The following is a 19,799-nucleotide window of genomic DNA, read 5'->3' on the forward strand; positions in this document are numbered from 1 at the left end:
TACAATTATGCTGAAAAGTGGCCCTTTTTAATGCTTGCCCTGGATTTGTCGGTCTGCCACTTTTACTCTTCTCCTTAGTACTTTTTGCTTCTACCCTCACTTTACACCCCTCTGTCTCTCTGCACTGGTTCCCATCCCCCTGTTGTGAACTAACCTCCTCACGCCTAGCCTCTTTAATTTGATTCCCACCCCCCAACCATTCTAGTTTAAAGTCATCTCAGTAGCCCCCGCTAATCTCCCTGCCAGGATATTGGTCCCCCTAGGATTCAAGTGTAACCCGTCCTTTTTGTACAGGTCATGCCTGCGCCAAAAGAGGTCCCAATGATCCAAAAACTTGAATCCCCGCCCCCTGCTCCAATCCCTCAGCCACGCATTTATCCTCCACCTCATCGCATTCCTACTCTCACTGTCGCGTGGCACAGGCAGTAATCCCGAGATTACTACCTTTGCGGTCCTTTTTCTCAACTCCCTTCCTAGCTCCCTATATTCTCCTTTCAGGACCTCATCCCTTTTCCTACCTATGTCATTGGTACCTATATGTACCACGACCTCTGGCTCCTCACCCTCCCACTTCAGGATATCTTGGACACGATCAGAAATATCCCGGACCCTGGCACCAGGGAGGCAAACTACCATCCGGGTCTCTGGACTGCGTCCACAGAATCGCCTATCTGACCCCCTTACTATTGAGTCCCCTATCACAACTGCCCTCCTCTTCCTTGCCCTACCCTTCTGAGCTACACTTCTATCAACCACTTCTTCTGGCAGATTGTTCCACACTCTCACCACCCTCTGAGTGATGATGTACTCCCACAGGTTCCACTTAAATACTTAATCTTTCATTCTAAACCTATGACCTCTGGTTCTAGTCTCACCCAACCTTGGGGTGGGGGGGGAATAGCCTGCATCCACTTATCTTATCCATATTGCTTATAACTTTGTATGTCTCCATAACATTTCGCCTCATTCTCCTGCATTCCAGGGAATAATTAAACCTAATCATCATTTCCCTATAACTCAGGTCCTCAAGTCCCAGCAACATCCTTGTAAATTTTCTCCGTATTCTTTTAAGCTTACCATTCTTGTAGGTAGATAACCAGAACCGCAGACAATACACAACACCAAAAGCTCTCTTTATCACCCTATCTACCTGTGATGCCAGTCATGGAACATTGGATCTGTGTTCCCATGTCCCTTTGCTCTACCACACACTTCAGTGCCCTACTGTTCACTGTTTCAAGTCCTACCGTCATTTGTCCTCCCAAAATGCAAGACCTCACACTTTTCTGCATTGAAGTCTGACATTCAATGGGAGATGAGTTTCCATTTATCACAGCAAGGATGTTATTTTGGGCTGAGAAGGGTCTTGGTGAAGGGTCTCTGCCTGAAGTGTCAATTCTTTATTCATCTCCAAAGACGTCTAACCTGCAAAGTTCTTCCAGCATTGTGTGTGTGTGTATGTTACTTGAGATGACTGACAATGTTGGTGAAGTGGTAAGGGTGATCAGGAAACTCCCGCCATCCGCAGGAAAAATTTAAAACAAACAGTATTATGAAGTTACAACCTCCGTGAGAGAGGTGGAACACAAATTAAACATAACTCAATAGTTAAATGAACAGCAGCTTTATGGAGGGAAAACAGATATAAAACATTAAGTGCATAAAGATGATTGAAAACAGTAATTTTTTTTATCACAATAGGAGTTAAAATATTTACATACTGCAAATCCTTATCTAAGTTGCAAATTAGCAGGATATTTTCATAAGATTTCTTGGGAGTTCCAGATATAACATCCTTCCTGATGGAGGTGATATGTCGGCCGGTTGTCTGATCTCTTCCAACAATAATTACATGCTCTCACCCTTCTCACTGCTATCTCCTACCACACTCCCAGCTCCAGGATATTTTCAAAGGGGGATCACAACCCCTTCTGCCTGGTCTAACACAATTTGCCCAGTTCTGGAGAAACGAGGAGGTAGATCTTCCCAGCACACTGCCGAGACAGAAGCAAAAGAAGGAAACAATTGAAAATAATGCATAAAGTATTATATTGTCCATTAGCAACACTTTAATATTTCTGTCCTGCAAAAACGACTATTTCCCTTTGTCTATGCCGCTCACAGTACTGTGCAAAGGTTTGAGATATATGTGAGTTTGTAAATCTGGTTGGAGCAAAGGATATTGGGAATGGGGAGGGTGGAGCACTGCGGGAGGAGTGTGGCACAGGTGGCAGAGAAAGAGTGGCAGGAGCAGTGGGTGGCGTGGGTGCAGGCACACCCAGCCCTGAGACATCAGGCAAGTCATTTGATTCCAAACAACTGGTTTATCAATCATTTCAGAATGTTTGTGTAGTGCTTCCCACTCTCGCCCCTCTCCCTTCCCCTCTTCTCAATTATGATTTCCCTCTCCCTGCCCCCTTCCTCCTCTCAGTCCACAATAGAGACCCATATCAGAATCATGCCATGAAATTGTTTTTTTTTGCAGCAGTAGTATGGTGCAATATATAAAATTACTACAGTACTGTGCAAAAGCCTCAGGTAACTGAGATATATTTATGTGCTGAAGACTTACACAGTACTGTATATTTATTGTATTTACTGATATATAGTATTTATATCGGGTCATGTTGAGGTGGGGAAGGGGAATGAAGTAAGAAGTGGGGAGAGGATAGATGGAAGAGCTGAAGAGTTGGAGAAGGACTCTGATAAGAGAGGAGAGTGGATCATGAGAGAAAGGGCACCAGAGGGAGGTGATAGACAAATGAGGAGAAGAGGAAGGGTGAGAGATAACCAGAATGGGGAACAGAAGACAGGGGGGAAGGGGGAAGAAATTACTGGAAGTTAGACAAATTGATATTTATGACTAGATTGAAGACTAGATAGATGAACTGTGAGATGTTGTTCCTCATCCTCAAACTGTATTGGTTGTTGATGCCCGTTTCGATGTACATGTGACAAAGAAAGCTAAGCTTTAAAAACTATCATGTTCCTGCTGTCCATCAAGCACCTGTCTTTACTAAAGCAACACACACAAAATGTTGGTAGAACTTAGCAGGTCAGGCAGCATCCATGGAAATAAACAAACAGTCAACATTTTAGGCTAAGAACCTTCTTCAGGACTGGAAAGGAAGGGGGAAGATGCGAGAATAAAAACGCTGACCCCCTGGATGGAAACAGGGGTCACCTGTAATAGGTTTTGGGCATGCTACGCTGGAGTTGGAAGCATGGAGATACTTGCGGGCTGCCCCCAGCACATCTTCAGACGGTGTTGGTCGTTGACATGACACATTTCACTGTATGTTTCAATGTACATGAAAGGAACAAAGCTAATTTTAATCTTGGATAGATAGGATTTCCATCCACCTACCCTATCAACATCTATCATAATTTTGTATCAATCAATCAAAAACACCACAGTTTCCTCTGCTTGATCTCAGCCAGTCTAGCCTCTCCTCACAACTGAAATGCTTCATCTCGGAGAAAAGATTTGCTGAGCATTCTCCAATGCAGCTATACCTCAACGTACTGGGACGCATCAATATGGTGGTTAAAACAGATTTCAGATACTTTCTAAAATGCTCTAAGATACTGAACATAAGACAAAAGATACAGCAAGATATTCTGATGACCCGTAACTCACTGCCTGCAAGGACACAGATGATCAATATGTTAAAACAGGTATAAGTACAGGGAAAGGACTGACATGGGCCAAATGCAGGCAAATGGGATTTACATGCTAGGCAGCATAGTTGGCATGAGTGAGGTGGGCAGAAGGGTTTGTTTCTATGCTCTATGACTTAGCAAATTGGATACACAGAAGAGAAAGGGTAGTTAACTGGTGTGGATTTATATGTGGAATGCATCCCTCCCATATCCCAAGTTGAGGGCATGCTATATTAGCACCGGAAGCATGGAGACACTTGTGGGCTGCCTCCAGCACATCCTTGGACTGTGCTGCTTGTTGACACAACTCCAAGAGCAGGGATCTCAAACTACATACAATACACACTGCAAACACAACGACCAGAAACGTCGACTGTTTGTTCCTCTTTGTGGATGCTACCTGACCCTGCTGAGTTCCGCCAACATTTTGTGTGTGTTGCCTTGCATACAATACAGGCTAATGAGATCATGACTTGAATGCTGTGTACAGTTCTGGTCACTTTCTTAATGGAACTATGTGACTGCACTGGAGATGGTCCTGAGAAAACTTAGGACTCTGCTAGACGAGCAAAGGTCAGATCTAAAGGAAGACTGGAGAGGCTGGAGATGCTTGCTTGGAACAAAGGCAATCAAGGGGAGATTTAACTGAGTTGAATAAAAATATAAAGGGCTAGATCCAGTAAACGGATGAGTGAAAGACCAGAGGACACAGATTCAAGGTGGAAGGATTAAAGGGCAGATGATAAAACTATTTTTTTCACCTCAGGGTAATGGAACGTGCTGCCTGAAAGGGTGGCGAAGGCAGAAACATTTAAACGGTACTCTGCTGTGTACTCGGAGTGGGTGCCTTGCAGAGTCATATTACTATTGCTGGAAGCTAGGATTAGGCTGGGTACCACTGAGAAGAAGGGCAAATGGTCTCCTGCTGTGCTGTAACATGCTATGAGCCAGTGATCAAGTCATCAGGAATCCCGTGTCTTGATGGATACATCACCTCTAACTGGGTAAGTAGATGAGGAATAGATAGAGTGGATAGGCAGCGCCTCTTCCCCAGGGCACCACTGCTCAATACAAGAGGACATGGCTTTAAGGTAAGGGGTGGGAAGTTCAAGGGGGATATTAGAGGAAGGTTTTTTACTCAGAGAGTGGTTGGTGCGTGGAATGCACTGCCTGAGTCAGTGGTGGAGGCAGATACACTAGTGAAGTTTAAGAGACTACTAGACAGGTACATGGAGGAATTTAAGGTGGGGGGTTATATGGGAGGCAGGGTTTAAGGGTCAGCACAACATTGTGGGCTGAAGGGCCTGTAATGTGCTGTACTATTCTATGTTCTATGTCCTATCAGGAAGGAGATTTAGGAGTTGAGGATGCACACTCCGTCAATGGATTTCTGAATGGTGCATCAACCCATGAATACTATCTCACTATTTTTGCACTACTTATTTTTTTATAAAGTTTTCATATATATTTCTTGCTGTAATTTATAGTATATTTTATTTTTTGCACTGCACGGCTGCTACAACAAATTTCACGACATATGTCAGTGATAGTAAACCTGATACTGATGCATACCACACTGCTCACATGATGTGTTAACATAGAAAATAGGTGCAGGAGTAGGTCATTTGGCCCTTCAAACCTGCACTGCCATTCAGTATGATCATGGCTGATCATCCAACTCAGAACCCTGTACCAGCCTTCTCTCCATACCCCCTGATCCCTTTAGCCACAAGGGCCATATCTAACTCCCTCTTAAATATAGCCAATGAACTGGCCTCAACTGTTTCCTGTGGCAGAGAATTCCACAGATTCATGTGAAGAAGTTTTTCCTAATCTCGGTCCTAAAAGGCTTCCCCTTTATCCTCAAACTGTGACCCCTCGTTCTGGACTTCCCCAACATCGGGAACAATCTTCCTGTATCTAGCCTGTCCAATCCCTTTAGGATTTTATACGTTTCAATAAGATCCCTCCTCAATCTTCTAAATTCCAACGAGTATAAGCCTAGTCGATCCAGTCTTTTATCATATGAAAGTCCTGCCATCCCAGGAATTAATCTGGTGAACCTTCTTTGTACTCCCTCTATGGCAAGGATGTCTTTCCTCAGATTAGGGGACCAAAACTGCACACAATACTCCAGGTGTGGTCTCACCAAGGCCTTGTACAACTGCAGTAGTACCTCCCTGCTCCTGTACTCGAATCCTCTTGCTATGAATGCCAGCATACCATTCACCTTTTTCACCGCCTGCACCCACTTTCAATGACTGGTGTATAATGACACCCAGGTCTCGTTGCACCTCCCCCTTTCCTAATCGGCCACCATTCAAATAATAATCTGTTTTCCTGTTTTTGCCACCAAAGTGGATAAGCTCACATTTATCCACATTAAATTGCATCTGCCATGAATTTGCCCACTCACCTAACCTATCCAAGTCACCCTGCATCCTCTTAGCATCCTCCTCACTTGTTCCAAGTGGCACAAGTGCAACCATCTTCCCTTTCCCTTCTCCTAAGTAACCATCCTATTAATGATATCTATCAGATATATTGTTCTACAGAATAATTACCTGTAAACTTGATGCTTTCCTCATTGTTAACACTGCTTCCCTTGAAATATGATTCAAACACCCTCTGACATTGCATTTAGCAGGCAAGCTCTTGCCAAGCAGGTTGGTGGTTAACTCAGGCTTTAGAAAATACTCCTGTAATGTTGAGATTAAACATGATTTAGAGGTGGGAACCACAACTCCAAGCCAAAACTAATGTGCAGCAGAAATTGACGTCTAAAGACTTTACTCTTGGTATTAGGACAGCACAGCAGTGTAGTGGTTAATGTAATAATAATTTATATTAAATATAAATGTAACATTTAAATATGTTAATATTTACACTACCACCTACTATAAATTGTTTGTACATTCTCCCGACAATTGTCTGGGTGCTCCAGTTTCCTCCCACATTCCAAAGATGCATGGTTAGGGTTAGTAAATTGTGGGCATGATATATTGGCACCAGAAGTATTGCAACACTTATGGGTTTCCCCAGGCACATATTTGGGCTGTGTCGGTCGCTGACACAAATAACACATACCAATTTCAATATCTTGATTCACATGGGACAAATAAACCTAATCTTTGGTATTGGTTTATTATTGTCACAAGTAGCTAAAAACAGTGAAAAACTTGCCTTGCATACTGTTCATAAAGATCAATTCCTTACACAATGCTTTGAGGTAGAACAAGGCAAAACAAAAGCAGTGCAGAATAAAGTGTAACAGCTGCAGAGTAAGTACAGTGCAGATGAACAATAAAGTGCAATATCACAACAAGGTAGATTGCAAGGCCAAGAGTCCATCTTATCATCCAGAGAGGTCCATTCAAGAGGCTAGTGAGAGTGGAACAGAAGCTGTGCTTGAGTGTACTGATAGGTGCTTTCAGGCTTTTGTATCTTCTTCCTGATAGGGCAGCCAGGAAGAGAAAACAACCAAGATGGATGGGGTGGTGGAAATGTACTGTACTTGTAGTAATAAAATATAATTTTTGTCTGTAACAAATTGGATCCTGTATTATACCAGAGTGCTTTGCTGATAGGCTTTATGCAACATTATGCTGATGGACCTTGAGTATATGACAATATGAAAGACAAGCAGATTCAGTTACTGGAAGAATGCGCAGTACAATAATTAAGCAGACTAACAGAATGCACCCTGTCCTTGAACTGACACGGGTACATAATACTTGTATAAAAGAGCAACTATGCTGTCTGTTTTTTCGAAGCTATCACTGGCTCTTGCGCAATAGTGGTCTTCCTTTGCAGCAAGCAAAACAAATGCACCTATTATTGATCCACTTTGAGTTAATTGTTGTTTGTTATAAGACGTAGCGAAAAGGTGGTCAACAGTTTTGTTGATTATGTTGGTAACTTTACTGAGGCAGAGTCCACAGAGGGGAGGCTAGTTTCCATGATGTGCTACAACTCTCTGCGGTTTCCTGTGGTCACTGGCACAGCAGTTGCTGTACCAAGCCATGATACATCCAGACAGAATGCTTTCTATGGTGCATTGATTAAAATTGGATCAGGATCTGTATTGTTATAGTTTTATCTTGTACTATCTTAATGTACTGTGAAATGAACTGATCTATATGAACAGTACACAAGAGCTTTTGAGCTTTTCACTGTATATCATTACCTGTAACTACAATATGTCAATTCCAATTCATTACTGTTTAGCTAGTCCTAATTAGTTAAGAATGAACCACACTGCAAAAAACAACATGCAGTAACTCTTCAAATAATTCTTTGTAGACCTAGATACTCTGTGCGCAGGGTCTCAAACCAACATCCTTCCCCAGTCTATGTTAAGGGTCTCAGCCCAAAATATCAATATCAACTTGTCCATTTTCCTCTATAGGTGCCGCCTGACCTGCTGAGTTCCTCCAGCATTTGGTGTGCATTACATAACAAAGAATTTGCATTGCTACAGCATCGTTCATGAACCCCACACTTTTCAAAGTCCTTCACAATCAGTGAGGGGCAGAAATGCCAACTCTTCTTCATAAGGTCCAGAAAAAATTATTTCAGTCTCTATTTGATTTCCAATCCAGTTAAATCTTGTATATGAGCAGGACTGAGAAATTACTCATGAGTGAAATATCTGCCATGTCAGGATTTGATTATAAACACCCCACGAGTGGTTTGATTTAAACATCTTATTATAAAGCTTTTTACTGCGACATCTCCCAAATGCATTTACACTGACAGGTACACCTGCACACCTGAAAACAGAACTACAGGGAGTCAGGAAGGAAGTTGAGAAGCAGGACCTCAAAGGTAGTAATCTCGGGATTACTGCCTGTGCCACGTGACAGTGGGGATAGGATGAGCTGGAGAATAGATGTGTGGCTGAGAGATTGGAGCAGGGGGCAGGAATTCAGATTTCTGGATCATTGGGACCTCTTTTGGGGCAGGCGTGACCTTTACAAAAAGGACAGGTTGCACTTCAATCCAAGGGGGATCAATATCCTGGCTGGGAAGTTTGCCAAGGCTATTGGGGAAAGTTTAAACTAGAATTGCTGGGGGGTGGGAACCAAACTGAAGAGACTGAGGAAGGATAATCAAGGACACGACCCACCCAACACACTTTTCGTCCCTCTTCCCTCCGGGCGAAGGCTCAGGAGCTTGAAGACTCATACGGCCAGATTTGGGAACAGCTTCTTTCCAACTGTGGTAAGACTGCCGAACAGATCCTGACCCGGATCTGGGCCGTACCCTCCAAATATCCGGACCTGCCTCTTGGGTTTTTTGCAATACTTTACTTTTCATTTTCTATTTTCTATTTATGATTTATAATTTAAATTTTTAATATTTACTATTGATTTGTACTCCAGGGAGCGGGAAGCGCAGAATCAAATATCGCTGGGATGATTGTATGTTCTAGTATCAATTGTTTGGTGACAATAAAGTATAAAGTAAGGGGTGGCTGACTCACAAATAGAGAAAGCCTCTAGACAGTGCGAGAGGGAGGATAGACAAGGGATGCACTCAGACCTATGGTTTGAGATGTGTCTATTTTAATGCAAGGAGTATCATAAACAAAGCAGATGAGCTTAGGCGTGGATCAGTACTTGGAGCTGTGACGTTGCGGCCATTACAGAGACTTGGATGGTTCAGGGGCAGGAACGGTTACTTAAAGTGCCAAGCTTTCGATGTTTCAGAAAGGACAGGGAGGGAGGCAAAAGAGGTGAAGGTGCGGCACTGCTGATCAGAGATCGTCACGGCTGCAGAAAAGGAGGAAGTCACGGAGGGATTGTCTACTGAGTCTCTGTGGGTGGAGGTCAGGAACAGGAAGGGGTCAATAACTCTACTGGGTGTTGTTATAGGTCACCCAATAGTAACAAGGACATCGAGGAGCAGATAGGGAGACAGATTCTGGAAAGGTGTAATAATAACAGGGTTGTGTGGTGGAATATTTTAATTTCCCAAATATTGATTGGCATCTCCCTAGAGCAAGGGGTTTAGATGGGGTGGAGTTTGTTAGGTGTGTTCAGGAAGTTTTCTTGACACAATATAAGCCTACAAGGGGAGAAGCTGTACTTGACACAATATAAGCCTACAAGGGGAGAAGCTGTACTTGATCTGGTATTGGGAGATGAACCTGGTTAGGTGTCAGACCAGTGTTGCTCAGTGGGAGAGCATTTTGGAGATAGTGATCACAATTAACCAGAGGTAATTTCTAAAGTAAGGAAATGTTCGGTACAGCATTGTGGGCCAAATGGCCTGTATTGTGCTGTAGGCTTTCTATGTTTCTACTCATTAATGCAAGTATCGTGTCAGCCAATTATGTGGCAGCAATTTGATGCACAAAAACATGTAGACTTGGTCAAGACGTACAGCCGTTGCTCAGACCAAACATCAGGATGGGGAAGAAATGTGATCTAAGTGACTTTGATCATGGAATGATGTCGGTGCTAGAAGGGGTGGTTTCAGTATCGCAGAAACTGCTGATTTCCTGCGATTTTCACTCACAGCGGTCTCGAGTGCGAAAAACAAAGAAGAACATCCAGTGAGCAGCAGTTCTGTGGATGAAAATGCCTTGTTAATGTGAGAAGCCTGAGGAGGATGGCCAGACTGATTCAAGCTGATAGGAAGGTGACGGTAGCTCAAGTAACCAGCAGTTACAATAGTGGTGTGCATAAGAACATCTCGGATCTCACAACACACAGATCCTTAAAATGGATGGGCTACAGCAGCAGAAGACTACACCAAGTTCCACTCCTGTACCCAATAAGGTGGTCACTGTTTGCATATTCCTCTCTCAATGAAATAAATTGCCAAGTCACTCGTTTACATGTTGAGTGACAGATGTGGGCCAAGACATCTGGAGAAGTTTCAGGTAGCTGCCTTGGAGTCTTTTTCTTCATGTTGCTGGGTAAATTTTGTTTAAGTTTTATTATTATTCAACTGTACATAAATACCCATGAATATAGCCAAACAAAAGTGTGGTCCTCTGGGGCCAAGGTACAAAACACAGTACCAACAGTCATACATAGCACTAGGCACATGATGATGGCTGGATCTTCGCTTGTGAAGATCAGGAGGGAAGAAGAGTCCTCAAGAGCAATGGCACGATTGCTGGTGACTGTAGAGGCCAATCTTCCCACCTGCGTCATGTAGGTTTATAGTGAAGATCAGTGCACACGGACTGATTCCACTCTTTAGACCGGGGGATGTTCCACAATGGCTCAGCAAGCTGTGGTGAGTGCAAAACTCTAGGCTGAGGATTGGAGTTTTCCTTCTCCTAGACAGACTGCCTGTGAGGACTAATGAGTCCCATTTACCTGTGTCTGGAATTGGAGTTCAATGAGCCCACCCTGACCACCCCCCTCAGTTATACCGCTGGATTGCGCCATGATGTAGCAAACTCAGTAAGAACAGGGATGCCACGTGAAGGTGTTGCTATGGGCACAGTAGGGTAGAAGAGGCCATATATGAGTTACCTTCTGCATGGTAAGCCTAGCAGTGGTCCTTATGCTATCATACAGTGCCTATGAAAAGTATTCACCCCCACCCTCCCCCCGGGAAGTTATCATGTTTTATTATTTTACAACATTGAACCTCAGTGGATGTAATTTGTTTTTTTTTTTGACACTGATCAACCGAAAAAGACTCTTTCATGTCAAAGCAAAAACAGATCTCTACAAGGTGATCTAAATTAATTACAAATATAAAAACATAAAATAACTGATTGCGTAAGTATTCACCCCCTTTAATATGACACACCAAATCATCAGTGGTGCAGCCACTTGGCTTTAGAAGTCACATAATTAGTTAAATGGAGATCTTGTTTTGTAGTGGAAACAAGAAAATTTCCAAGTCACTGATATCTCTTGGAGTACAGTTAAGTCAATCATCAAGGAATGGAAGGAATATGACACAGCTGTAAATGTGCCGAGGGCTGGCCATCCTCTAAAACTGGGTGACCATGGAAGGAGGGGACTACTGAGGGAGGCCACCTGACAACTCTGGAGGAGTTACATGTTTCAGTGGCTGAGATTGGAAAGCCTGCACATACACGAACTGTTGCCCGGGTGCTTCACTAGTCGCAGCTTTATGGGAGAGTGGCAAACAGAAAGCCACTGTTGAAAGAAACTCACATGAAATCTTGGCTAGAGTTTGCCAGAAGGCATGTGGGAGAATCTAAAGTCAGCTGGAAGAAGGTTCTATGGTCTGATGAAACCAAAATTGAGCTTTTTGGCCATCAGACTAAATGCTATGTTCTGTATAAGCCAAACACTGCACATCATCAAAAACATACCATCCTTACAGTGAAGCATGGTGGTGCCTGCATCATGCTGTGGGGATGCTTCACTGCAGAAGGCCCTGGAAGGCTTGTGAAGATAGAGGGTAAAATCAATGTAGCAAAATACAGTGAAATCCTGGAGGAATACCTGATGCAGTCTGCAAGAGAACTGCGACTTGGGAGAAAATTTGTTTTCCAGCAAGACAATGACCCGAAGTATAAAGCCAAAGCTACATAGGAATGGCTTAAAAACAACAAAGTTAATGTCCTGGAGTGGCCAAGTCAGACTCCAGACGCCAATCCAATTGAGAATTTGTGGCTGGACTTGTAAAGGGCTGTTCACGCACGATCCCCATGCAATCTGACAGAGCTTAAGCAGTTTTGCAAAGAAGAATGGGGAAAACTTGCAGTGTCCAAATGTACAAAGCTGATAGAGACCTATCCACACAGACTTAAGGCTGTAATTGTTGCCAAAATTGCATCTACTAAATACTGGTTTGAAGGGGTGAATACTTATGCAATCAATCATTTTGTGAATTGAATTGACTTTATTACTTACATCCTTCATATACAGGAGTAAAAATAATTATGTTTCTGTCTAAATGTGCAGTTTATAGTAATTTATAATAAATAGTATGTACAACAGAATAGTCAATATAACATACAAATACAGTTGTGTCATCATGAGTTCATAAGTCTGATGACCTGGTGGAAGAAGCTGTCCCGGAGCCTGTTGGTCCTGGCTTTAATGATGCAGTATTGTTTCCCGGATGGTAGCAGCTGGGACAGTTTGTGGTTGGGGTGACACAGGTCCCCAGTGATCCTTTGGGAACCTTTTTAGACACCTGTCTTTGTAAATGTTCTGAATAGTGGGAGGTTCACAACTACAGATGTGCTGGGCTGTCTGCACCACTCTCTGCAGGTCCCAGTAGGGCTTAAGAAGATGATGTTGATCAATCTAAATCTTCTCTCCCATATATCACTCCATTTTTCTTTCACCCATGTGCCCATTCTAAATATCCTTAATGTATCTGCTTCGACTACCACCTTGGCAGCATGTTCCACACTCCTACCAATTTCTGTAAAAACACCTCCAACCCACCCCTCCCCCCAAACTTTCCTCCAATCACCTTACAATTATGTCCTCTTGTATTAGTCATTGCCACCGTGCTTAAAGGCTCTCACTATCTACTCTATCTATGACACTTATCATCTTGCACACTCTATCAAGTAACCTTTTGCCCTCCTTCACTCCAAAAAGAAAAGCCCTAGATTGCTCAACCTCTCCTCACAAGACATTAGATTAGATTATGAGGACACTCAGTCCTCGTTTATTGTCATTTAGAAATGGATGCATTAAAAATGATACCATGTTCCTCCAGAGAGATATCACAGAAACACAGGACAAACCAAGACTAAAACTGACAAAGCCACATAACTATAACATATAGTTACAACGGTGCAAAGCAATACAGTAATTTGATAAAGAGCAGACCATGGGCACAGTAAAAAAAAAGTCTTAAGTCCCGATAGCCCCATCATCTCACGCAGACAGTAGAAAGGAGAAACTCTCCCTGCCATGAACTTCCAAACGCCGCAAACTTGCCGATGCATTGGAAGCACCTGACCGCAGCCGATTCTGAGTCCGTCCGAAAACTTTGAGCCTCCGACCAGCCCCTCCGACACCAAGCACCGAGCAGCATCCTCTGCCGAGCGCTTCGACCCCGCCACGGCTGCCAACAACAGGCAAAGCCGAGGACTCGGGGCCTTCTCCTCCAGAGATTCTGGATCACATAGTAACAGCGGCAGCGAAGCAGGCATTTCAGAAGTTTCACCAGATGTTCCTCCGTGCTCTCACGTCTGTCTCCATCAAATCAGGATTGTGCACGGCCCCTACTTGACAGATAACAGATATCATCATCACCAGAGTGGCCACTGCGAGCTGTGTCGCGTCACCATCTTCTCCTCTCTCTAATACAGAAAACATGCTGGTAAATCTCCTCTGCATCCCTTCTAAAGCTTCCATATCTCTCCTACAATGTCTCTTCTTGGGACTGAACCACAGTCAGCTGACTCACTGCCACCACGAAAGCGCAAATGCGACCTTTCTACTTTGATTTTGAAGCTGCTTCCAGACTCAGACAGTACATATACGCTTAGAATGATTTCTTGACACACTGAGGAACTTAGTGTGCAATCAACCTTTAGCCTCTGCCCCTATGGTAATGTTTGGCATCTGCAGAATCTCTTGTGTTTATAATTTTAACATCCCTTTCTGATTTGCAATCTGATAGCCCCATGTTTGGACAAAACCGAGAAATAATTAATGACCTGATCCTGCATCATTGAGATTTGAGTATAAAAACTTAATAAATTAGGCAGCTTCTGTGGAAATGAAAACAGAATTAATGTAAAAGAACTTTTATCAGGCCTGCCGAACAGTCCCAGCATTTTCGGATATTTTTTCGGATTTGCAGCATCTGCATCGTTTTGATTTTAATGATCATCGCAGCTTGGTATGCCAACCGGTTTGACCATGACCACACAAAAGTGTAGAGAGTTATTACACAACTCAGCACATCACAAAGGCAGCCTCTCTCCTCCATGGACTCTGTCTACACTTCTTACTGTCTCGTAAAGCAGTCAGCATAATTAAAGACCTCATCCTTCCCGGACATTCTCCCTCCTCCATCAGGCTGAAGACATAAAAGCCTGAAAGCACATGAAACCTATCAAATGTTGAAAGGCCTAGATAGAGCGGATGAGGAGAAGATGTTTCCTATAGTGGGGGAGTCTATGACCAGTGGGCACACCCTCGGAATACAAGGATGTATCTCAGAGCATGTGACAATGATAGACTAATTTACCATAAGCTCACATGCATCAGGCATTCACACCTTTATTAGATATTGAAACACAGCCCTTTAATTAGAAGAGATATGTCTGCCTTTTGCCTGATTTGAGCACATATTCAGCGCTAGATCTTCAAGCTGAGAGGCAGCACTGAGTACTGAGGTGGGTAACTCAACAGCACCTTTCCAAGGACAATCAGAGCAGAACAATAAAGGCTGTGCTTGCTTCTGACAGCCAGATTCTGGGATATGCATATTTTAGTTTTTACTTTATTTAGAGATATAGCACAGTAACAGGTAGGCCCTTCTGGTCCAATCAGCCCCATGTGACCAAATAACCTACCTGCTAACTCACATGTTCTTTAGAACACAGAAAGAAACCCACACAGTCACGGGGAGAACATACAAACTCCTTATGGACAGCGACGGGAATTGAACCCCGGTCACTGGCATTGTAAAACCATTACGCTAACCAACATCGCCTCTGATCTGGGCCGACATTTATGTGCCAGGCGGCACCTAGTTAATTAGCTTGTTTATTTCGGCTTTTTTCTTAAAGATGTGCTGGGTGCCTCCCGGCTACCGCTGCATTCTCCGCGGCCTGGGGGTTGGGGTGGTTGGACACTGGGGATATCATCTCATCGTCGTCTGTTTCCATTAGGGCAGGCAGGTCATCTTCTTCCATCTCTGCCTGCCTCGATGTTGAAGGTCGAGGTTTATTGTTTGCTGTGGCTGATGTGGAAGGCTTGCTTGACTGCTGAGCCTCGCGCATTTTTCTATCATACAGTTCTTTGTAAGGATTCAAACTATCTTGCAAATATGCCCTAAACCGACGTACCCTTTCAAAATTAAAGTCGTACTTTATCATTACTCATTCAGTTTTGATTGTTATCCTTTCCTCTTGTAATTGCATCAGCTCTTCATCTATCAGTTCTTGGTCATGGGATGCCAAAACCTCTTCAACATCATCTTCGTCAACTTCTACAAGCCAAACTCACTTTGTCCTTACTTCGTTCACCACGATCGAAATGCATAATTATGTCAAGTTTTACGCTAAGTGTAACACCCTTACGAGCTCTTTTAGGCTTTTCCGATACCTTAGAACTCATCTTGCTAACGGCTGCTCACAGGCAAGTGTTTAAGCAAAGCCGGTGAGAATGCTGTTCCCGGGGAGAGTGGCTACTCGGGGCGTGTGCTGCCTTTTATCACGCGCTGCTTTTTCCGCACGCTGCCTTTTTTCATAACAGTGAAAACACCTTCTGTTAGCTGTTACGTACCCCGTAACTGGGTTGCCAAAACCAGCAGAAATGGATCACTCAGTTGGAGTCTGGAGTACTAGAACTAAGAAAGTTTTATTAAAGAAACAAGCAACACAGTAATCGAAAGGATAATAAATGCAACAATTTAACAATGATAACCACACATGTGCACAGAATTAAGATAACAGCATCAATCAAGCTCTATCGTTGTCTAGGGGTAAATGACCAATTTCAAAATGACTCAAAGTTCAGTCCAGTTAGTAGTTCAGTTCGCAGTAATCGTTGCCATGGCGATGGACAAGGTGGGGGAAGAGAGACAGAGAGAACAGGAACAACTCATCATTCAGCACAGCTTCACTCACAGATCAGCGAGATTGCTCACAAGCAACTTTTGGGCAGGTCCTTGGTGATGTCACCTGAGGTCACCGACTGTGACCCCTCCTCCAGATGCGGTCGATCCTCTGCAGTGAACCCGGCACCCAGGCAAGGGCGGACACACACCGGGTTCCCGCTGATCGTACCTTTCCACCCTTGTCGTTGTCTGGCACTTCTCACCCACTCGTGAGAGGCGCACCGCTTCCAGGGTCTCGTTACCTCGGGTGGCGTGTGTGTCGTCTTAGCGAACCTGTCCCTTTTTATCCCCCTGCTGGGGTATCGCCTGTCCATCACTTCAAACAGTTCAGGGTTCAAAGGGGGGAGCCGCTCCAGACAGCTCTCCCTCCCACATCCCTTCATTACACATCTCCAGACGCTGCTCCATTGTTCCTTATCTCTCCTTCCCCTGAGGGCAGGTGGCAGACCAACTGCTGATGCCACTGATGCTAGCCCAGGCCAGCAAACATCTTAATTTTATGTGTATTCTCGTAACATAGCGAAAACAGGGAACTAGTGTAGGTCTTTCGTAACAGTGTGGTTTCGTAAAGCGAACGTTTAAAAAGCGAGGGACACCTGTACAGGCATATGGGACTAGACAACCTGGTCAGGTTGGAAGAGTTCTGCTGAAGGGTTTGCTTCCATGCTGTAGGTGCTCAATGACCTTTCTCAGCACTGATTAGCCACACAGCTCACCCCAGCCTGTCTCTACGTCACCCAGGTAGTTTCTCCATACCGGATCATGGGTTGATGCATTCATTGCTGGCTTCACACCAGTATCCTGGTACAGCAGTACGGTCCGTGTCACATCTTTTTCTATACAAAGCTATAATGACCCTTGTAGCACCAACTCTATGAGCACTCTTGTTCCTGCACAGACATCCTGAGCACTAAGCTCAGTACCCAGTTTGGCACAGTGTGACACAGTTCATGCCCAAACATCTGAAGAGCCTCGCAGTCCAACGTACAATCCTCCCCAATGCTCTACTCACACTGAAACACAGTAAGAATCTCACTCACGCTGGCAAAGGAGAGAAGACATTCCAAAGACCGGCTCATCACTAGACGCCTCTTTGCACGGGTAACGGCAATATAAAGCAAGTTCCAGTCGATACTTGGGACCAAGTCTAAAGGCAGAATTGTAATTTACATAAATACAGTCATACTCCAAGGAAACAGTGTTATCAAATACCTGCAGAATTTCAGTATATATTTTAGAGGTATCGAGAGGAGGTTTACAAGAATTATCCTACGGATGAAAGATAAAACCTATGAGGAGCTCTGGCTCCAGAGATTAGAAGAATGAGGGAAGATCTCTTTGAAACAAACCGAATATTGAAAGGCCTAGATAGAATGGATGTGGAGAGGATGTTTCCAATAGTGTGAGAGGCTAAGACCAGAGGACAGAGCATCAGAATAAAAGGATGTCCCTTTATAGAGCAGAGACGAGGAGGAATTTCTTTAGCTAGAGAGTGGTGAATCTGTGAAATTCATTGCCACAGACAGCTGTGGAGGCCAAGTCATCGGATATATTTAAAGCAAAGGTTGATAGGTTCTTGATTAGTAAGGGTGTCATAGGTTATGGGGAGATGGCAGGAGAATAGGGTTGAGAGGGATAATAAATCAGCCATCATGGAGTGGTTGAGAAGCTTCGATTTGCCAAATGGCCTAGTTCAGCTGCTGTCTTATGGCAAATGTAAGAGCCATTACTGTTACTCAGTAACAGTAAAGGTGGTGGATTACATTATGCTGATTGACAACAATGACGAGGCTTCTCTCTGAAGACACCAGCAAGCACTGTGTTACTGCTGTCACTGAGATTAGATCATGCAGGCAAAGGGCAGCAGATGTTTTTCATTAGATCCTGCAGTGAAACACATACCTTCCAAAGTCCAGCTACAGGGATTGCAGTGGAACACAATTTAGAGGCAAGATACAAACTGTGATTACAATTCAGTCTTAAGGGCCAAGAGTGATTTCTGCACTCTAGTTCCTTTTGCAATCCCACTGCTCAAATAGCTGCTTTGCTCTTGGCAAGTCAACATCCCAAAGGTTACAATGTAAATCATTTGTATCCAAGAATGGTGCCTGTTAACCCGTTACCCCTCCTCTATTCAGAAACAGAGGCATATCGATGAGGATCTAAATTTAAAGCAAGCTCAAAAATCAGGAAACAGTTTATTTTAATAGATGCCCTTCCCATGAACAACATGGACCAGTTCCTGGGTTACTGAAATGTCCCAGCCCAGAAAACTAATTGATATATTCACGTTTTTGATTTTGGTTCATTATGTTACAGTGCCTATCGCTGGGCCTGGAGGGTAGGCATCTGTATGCCTCTCTCTTTCAATGATGTTGGAGGAAGTTATCAATTTTCTGCATTTATGGATTTGGACTAGGGACTTTTTCATAGAAAATCTACAGCACATTACAGGCCCTTCGGCCCACAATGTTGTGCCGACCATGTAACCTACTTTAGAAACTGCTTAGAATTTCCCTACCACACAGCCCTCTATTTTCCATGTACCTAGCTAAGAGTCTCTTAAAAGACCCTATTGTAACCGCCTCTACCACCTTTGTTGGCAGTGCATTCCATGCACCCACCACTCTCCCTGTGTGAAAAACTTACCTCTGACATCCCCTCTGTACCTACTTCCAAGCACTTTAAAACTATGCCCCCTTAAGTTAGCCATTTCAGCCCTGGGAAAAAGCCTCTGGCTGTCCAGATGACCAATGCCCTTCATCTTATACACCTCTATCAGGTCACCTCTCATCCTCTGTCACTCCAAAGAGAAAAGGCCAAGTTCACTCAACCTATTCTCATAAAGCATGTTCTCCAATCCAGGCAACATCCTATTAAATCTCCTCTGCACTCTCTCTATAGTATCCACATCCTTCCTGGAGTAAGGTAACCAGAACCGAGCACAGTACTCCAAGTGGGGTCCGACCAAGGTCTTATATAGCTGTCTAATGGTTTTTAATATTCTGTGTTCCCACCTATTCTTTCTCCTCTTTTTTGTGGGGGAGAAGGGTGGTCCGGGGGTCAATGTTCTTGGGGCATTTTTGTTAGTTTTCTCTGTGGGGAGAGAGTGATCTGGGGGCTGATGTTCTTGTTGCATTTTGTGAGGGGGAAGCGGAAGACGCAGGGACTAATGATCATGCTGCTGTTTTTTGGGGGGGGTGGGGAGTTGGTTTACTGTTTCTCTTTGAACTGGCTTCCATGTTTTTTCTTGGTTTCGTGGCTATTGGAAAAGAAGAATCTCAGGGTTGTATACTGCATACATACTTTGATAATTATTGAAACTTTGAACCTTTATCATGTACATTAAAGGCACAATGAAAGCTTGTTTTCAATGG

General features: G+C 43.8%; 1 protein-coding gene across 6 annotated transcripts in view; it reads right to left on the reverse strand.

Moving 5' to 3' along the window:
• Positions 1-463: 463 nt before the first annotated feature.
• fbxo18 (F-box DNA helicase 1) overlaps positions 464-19,799 on the reverse strand; it is a 114,183-nt gene continuing 94,847 nt past the window's right edge. For 2 of the 6 annotated variants that reach the window (XM_063073062.1, XM_063073063.1), the window contains 3 exons: positions 17,463-17,569; positions 6,228-6,362; positions 465-1,994 (listed from right to left, as the gene is read on the reverse strand). In XM_063073062.1, the coding sequence (XP_062929132.1) occupies positions 1,941-1,994; positions 6,228-6,362; positions 17,463-17,569 (296 nt within the window). In that variant the 3' untranslated portion in view covers positions 465-1,940. Of the gene's footprint in view, positions 1,995-6,227; positions 6,363-13,358; positions 13,856-17,462; positions 17,570-19,799 lie in introns of those variants that run through there. The other 4 variants (XM_063073064.1, XM_063073065.1, XM_063073066.1 and 1 more) reach the window with 4 other exon arrangements.

Source organism: Mobula hypostoma, chromosome 20 (genome assembly GCF_963921235.1).
Source record: "Mobula hypostoma chromosome 20, sMobHyp1.1, whole genome shotgun sequence".
NCBI classification, from domain to species: Eukaryota; Metazoa; Chordata; class Chondrichthyes; order Myliobatiformes; family Myliobatidae; genus Mobula; species Mobula hypostoma.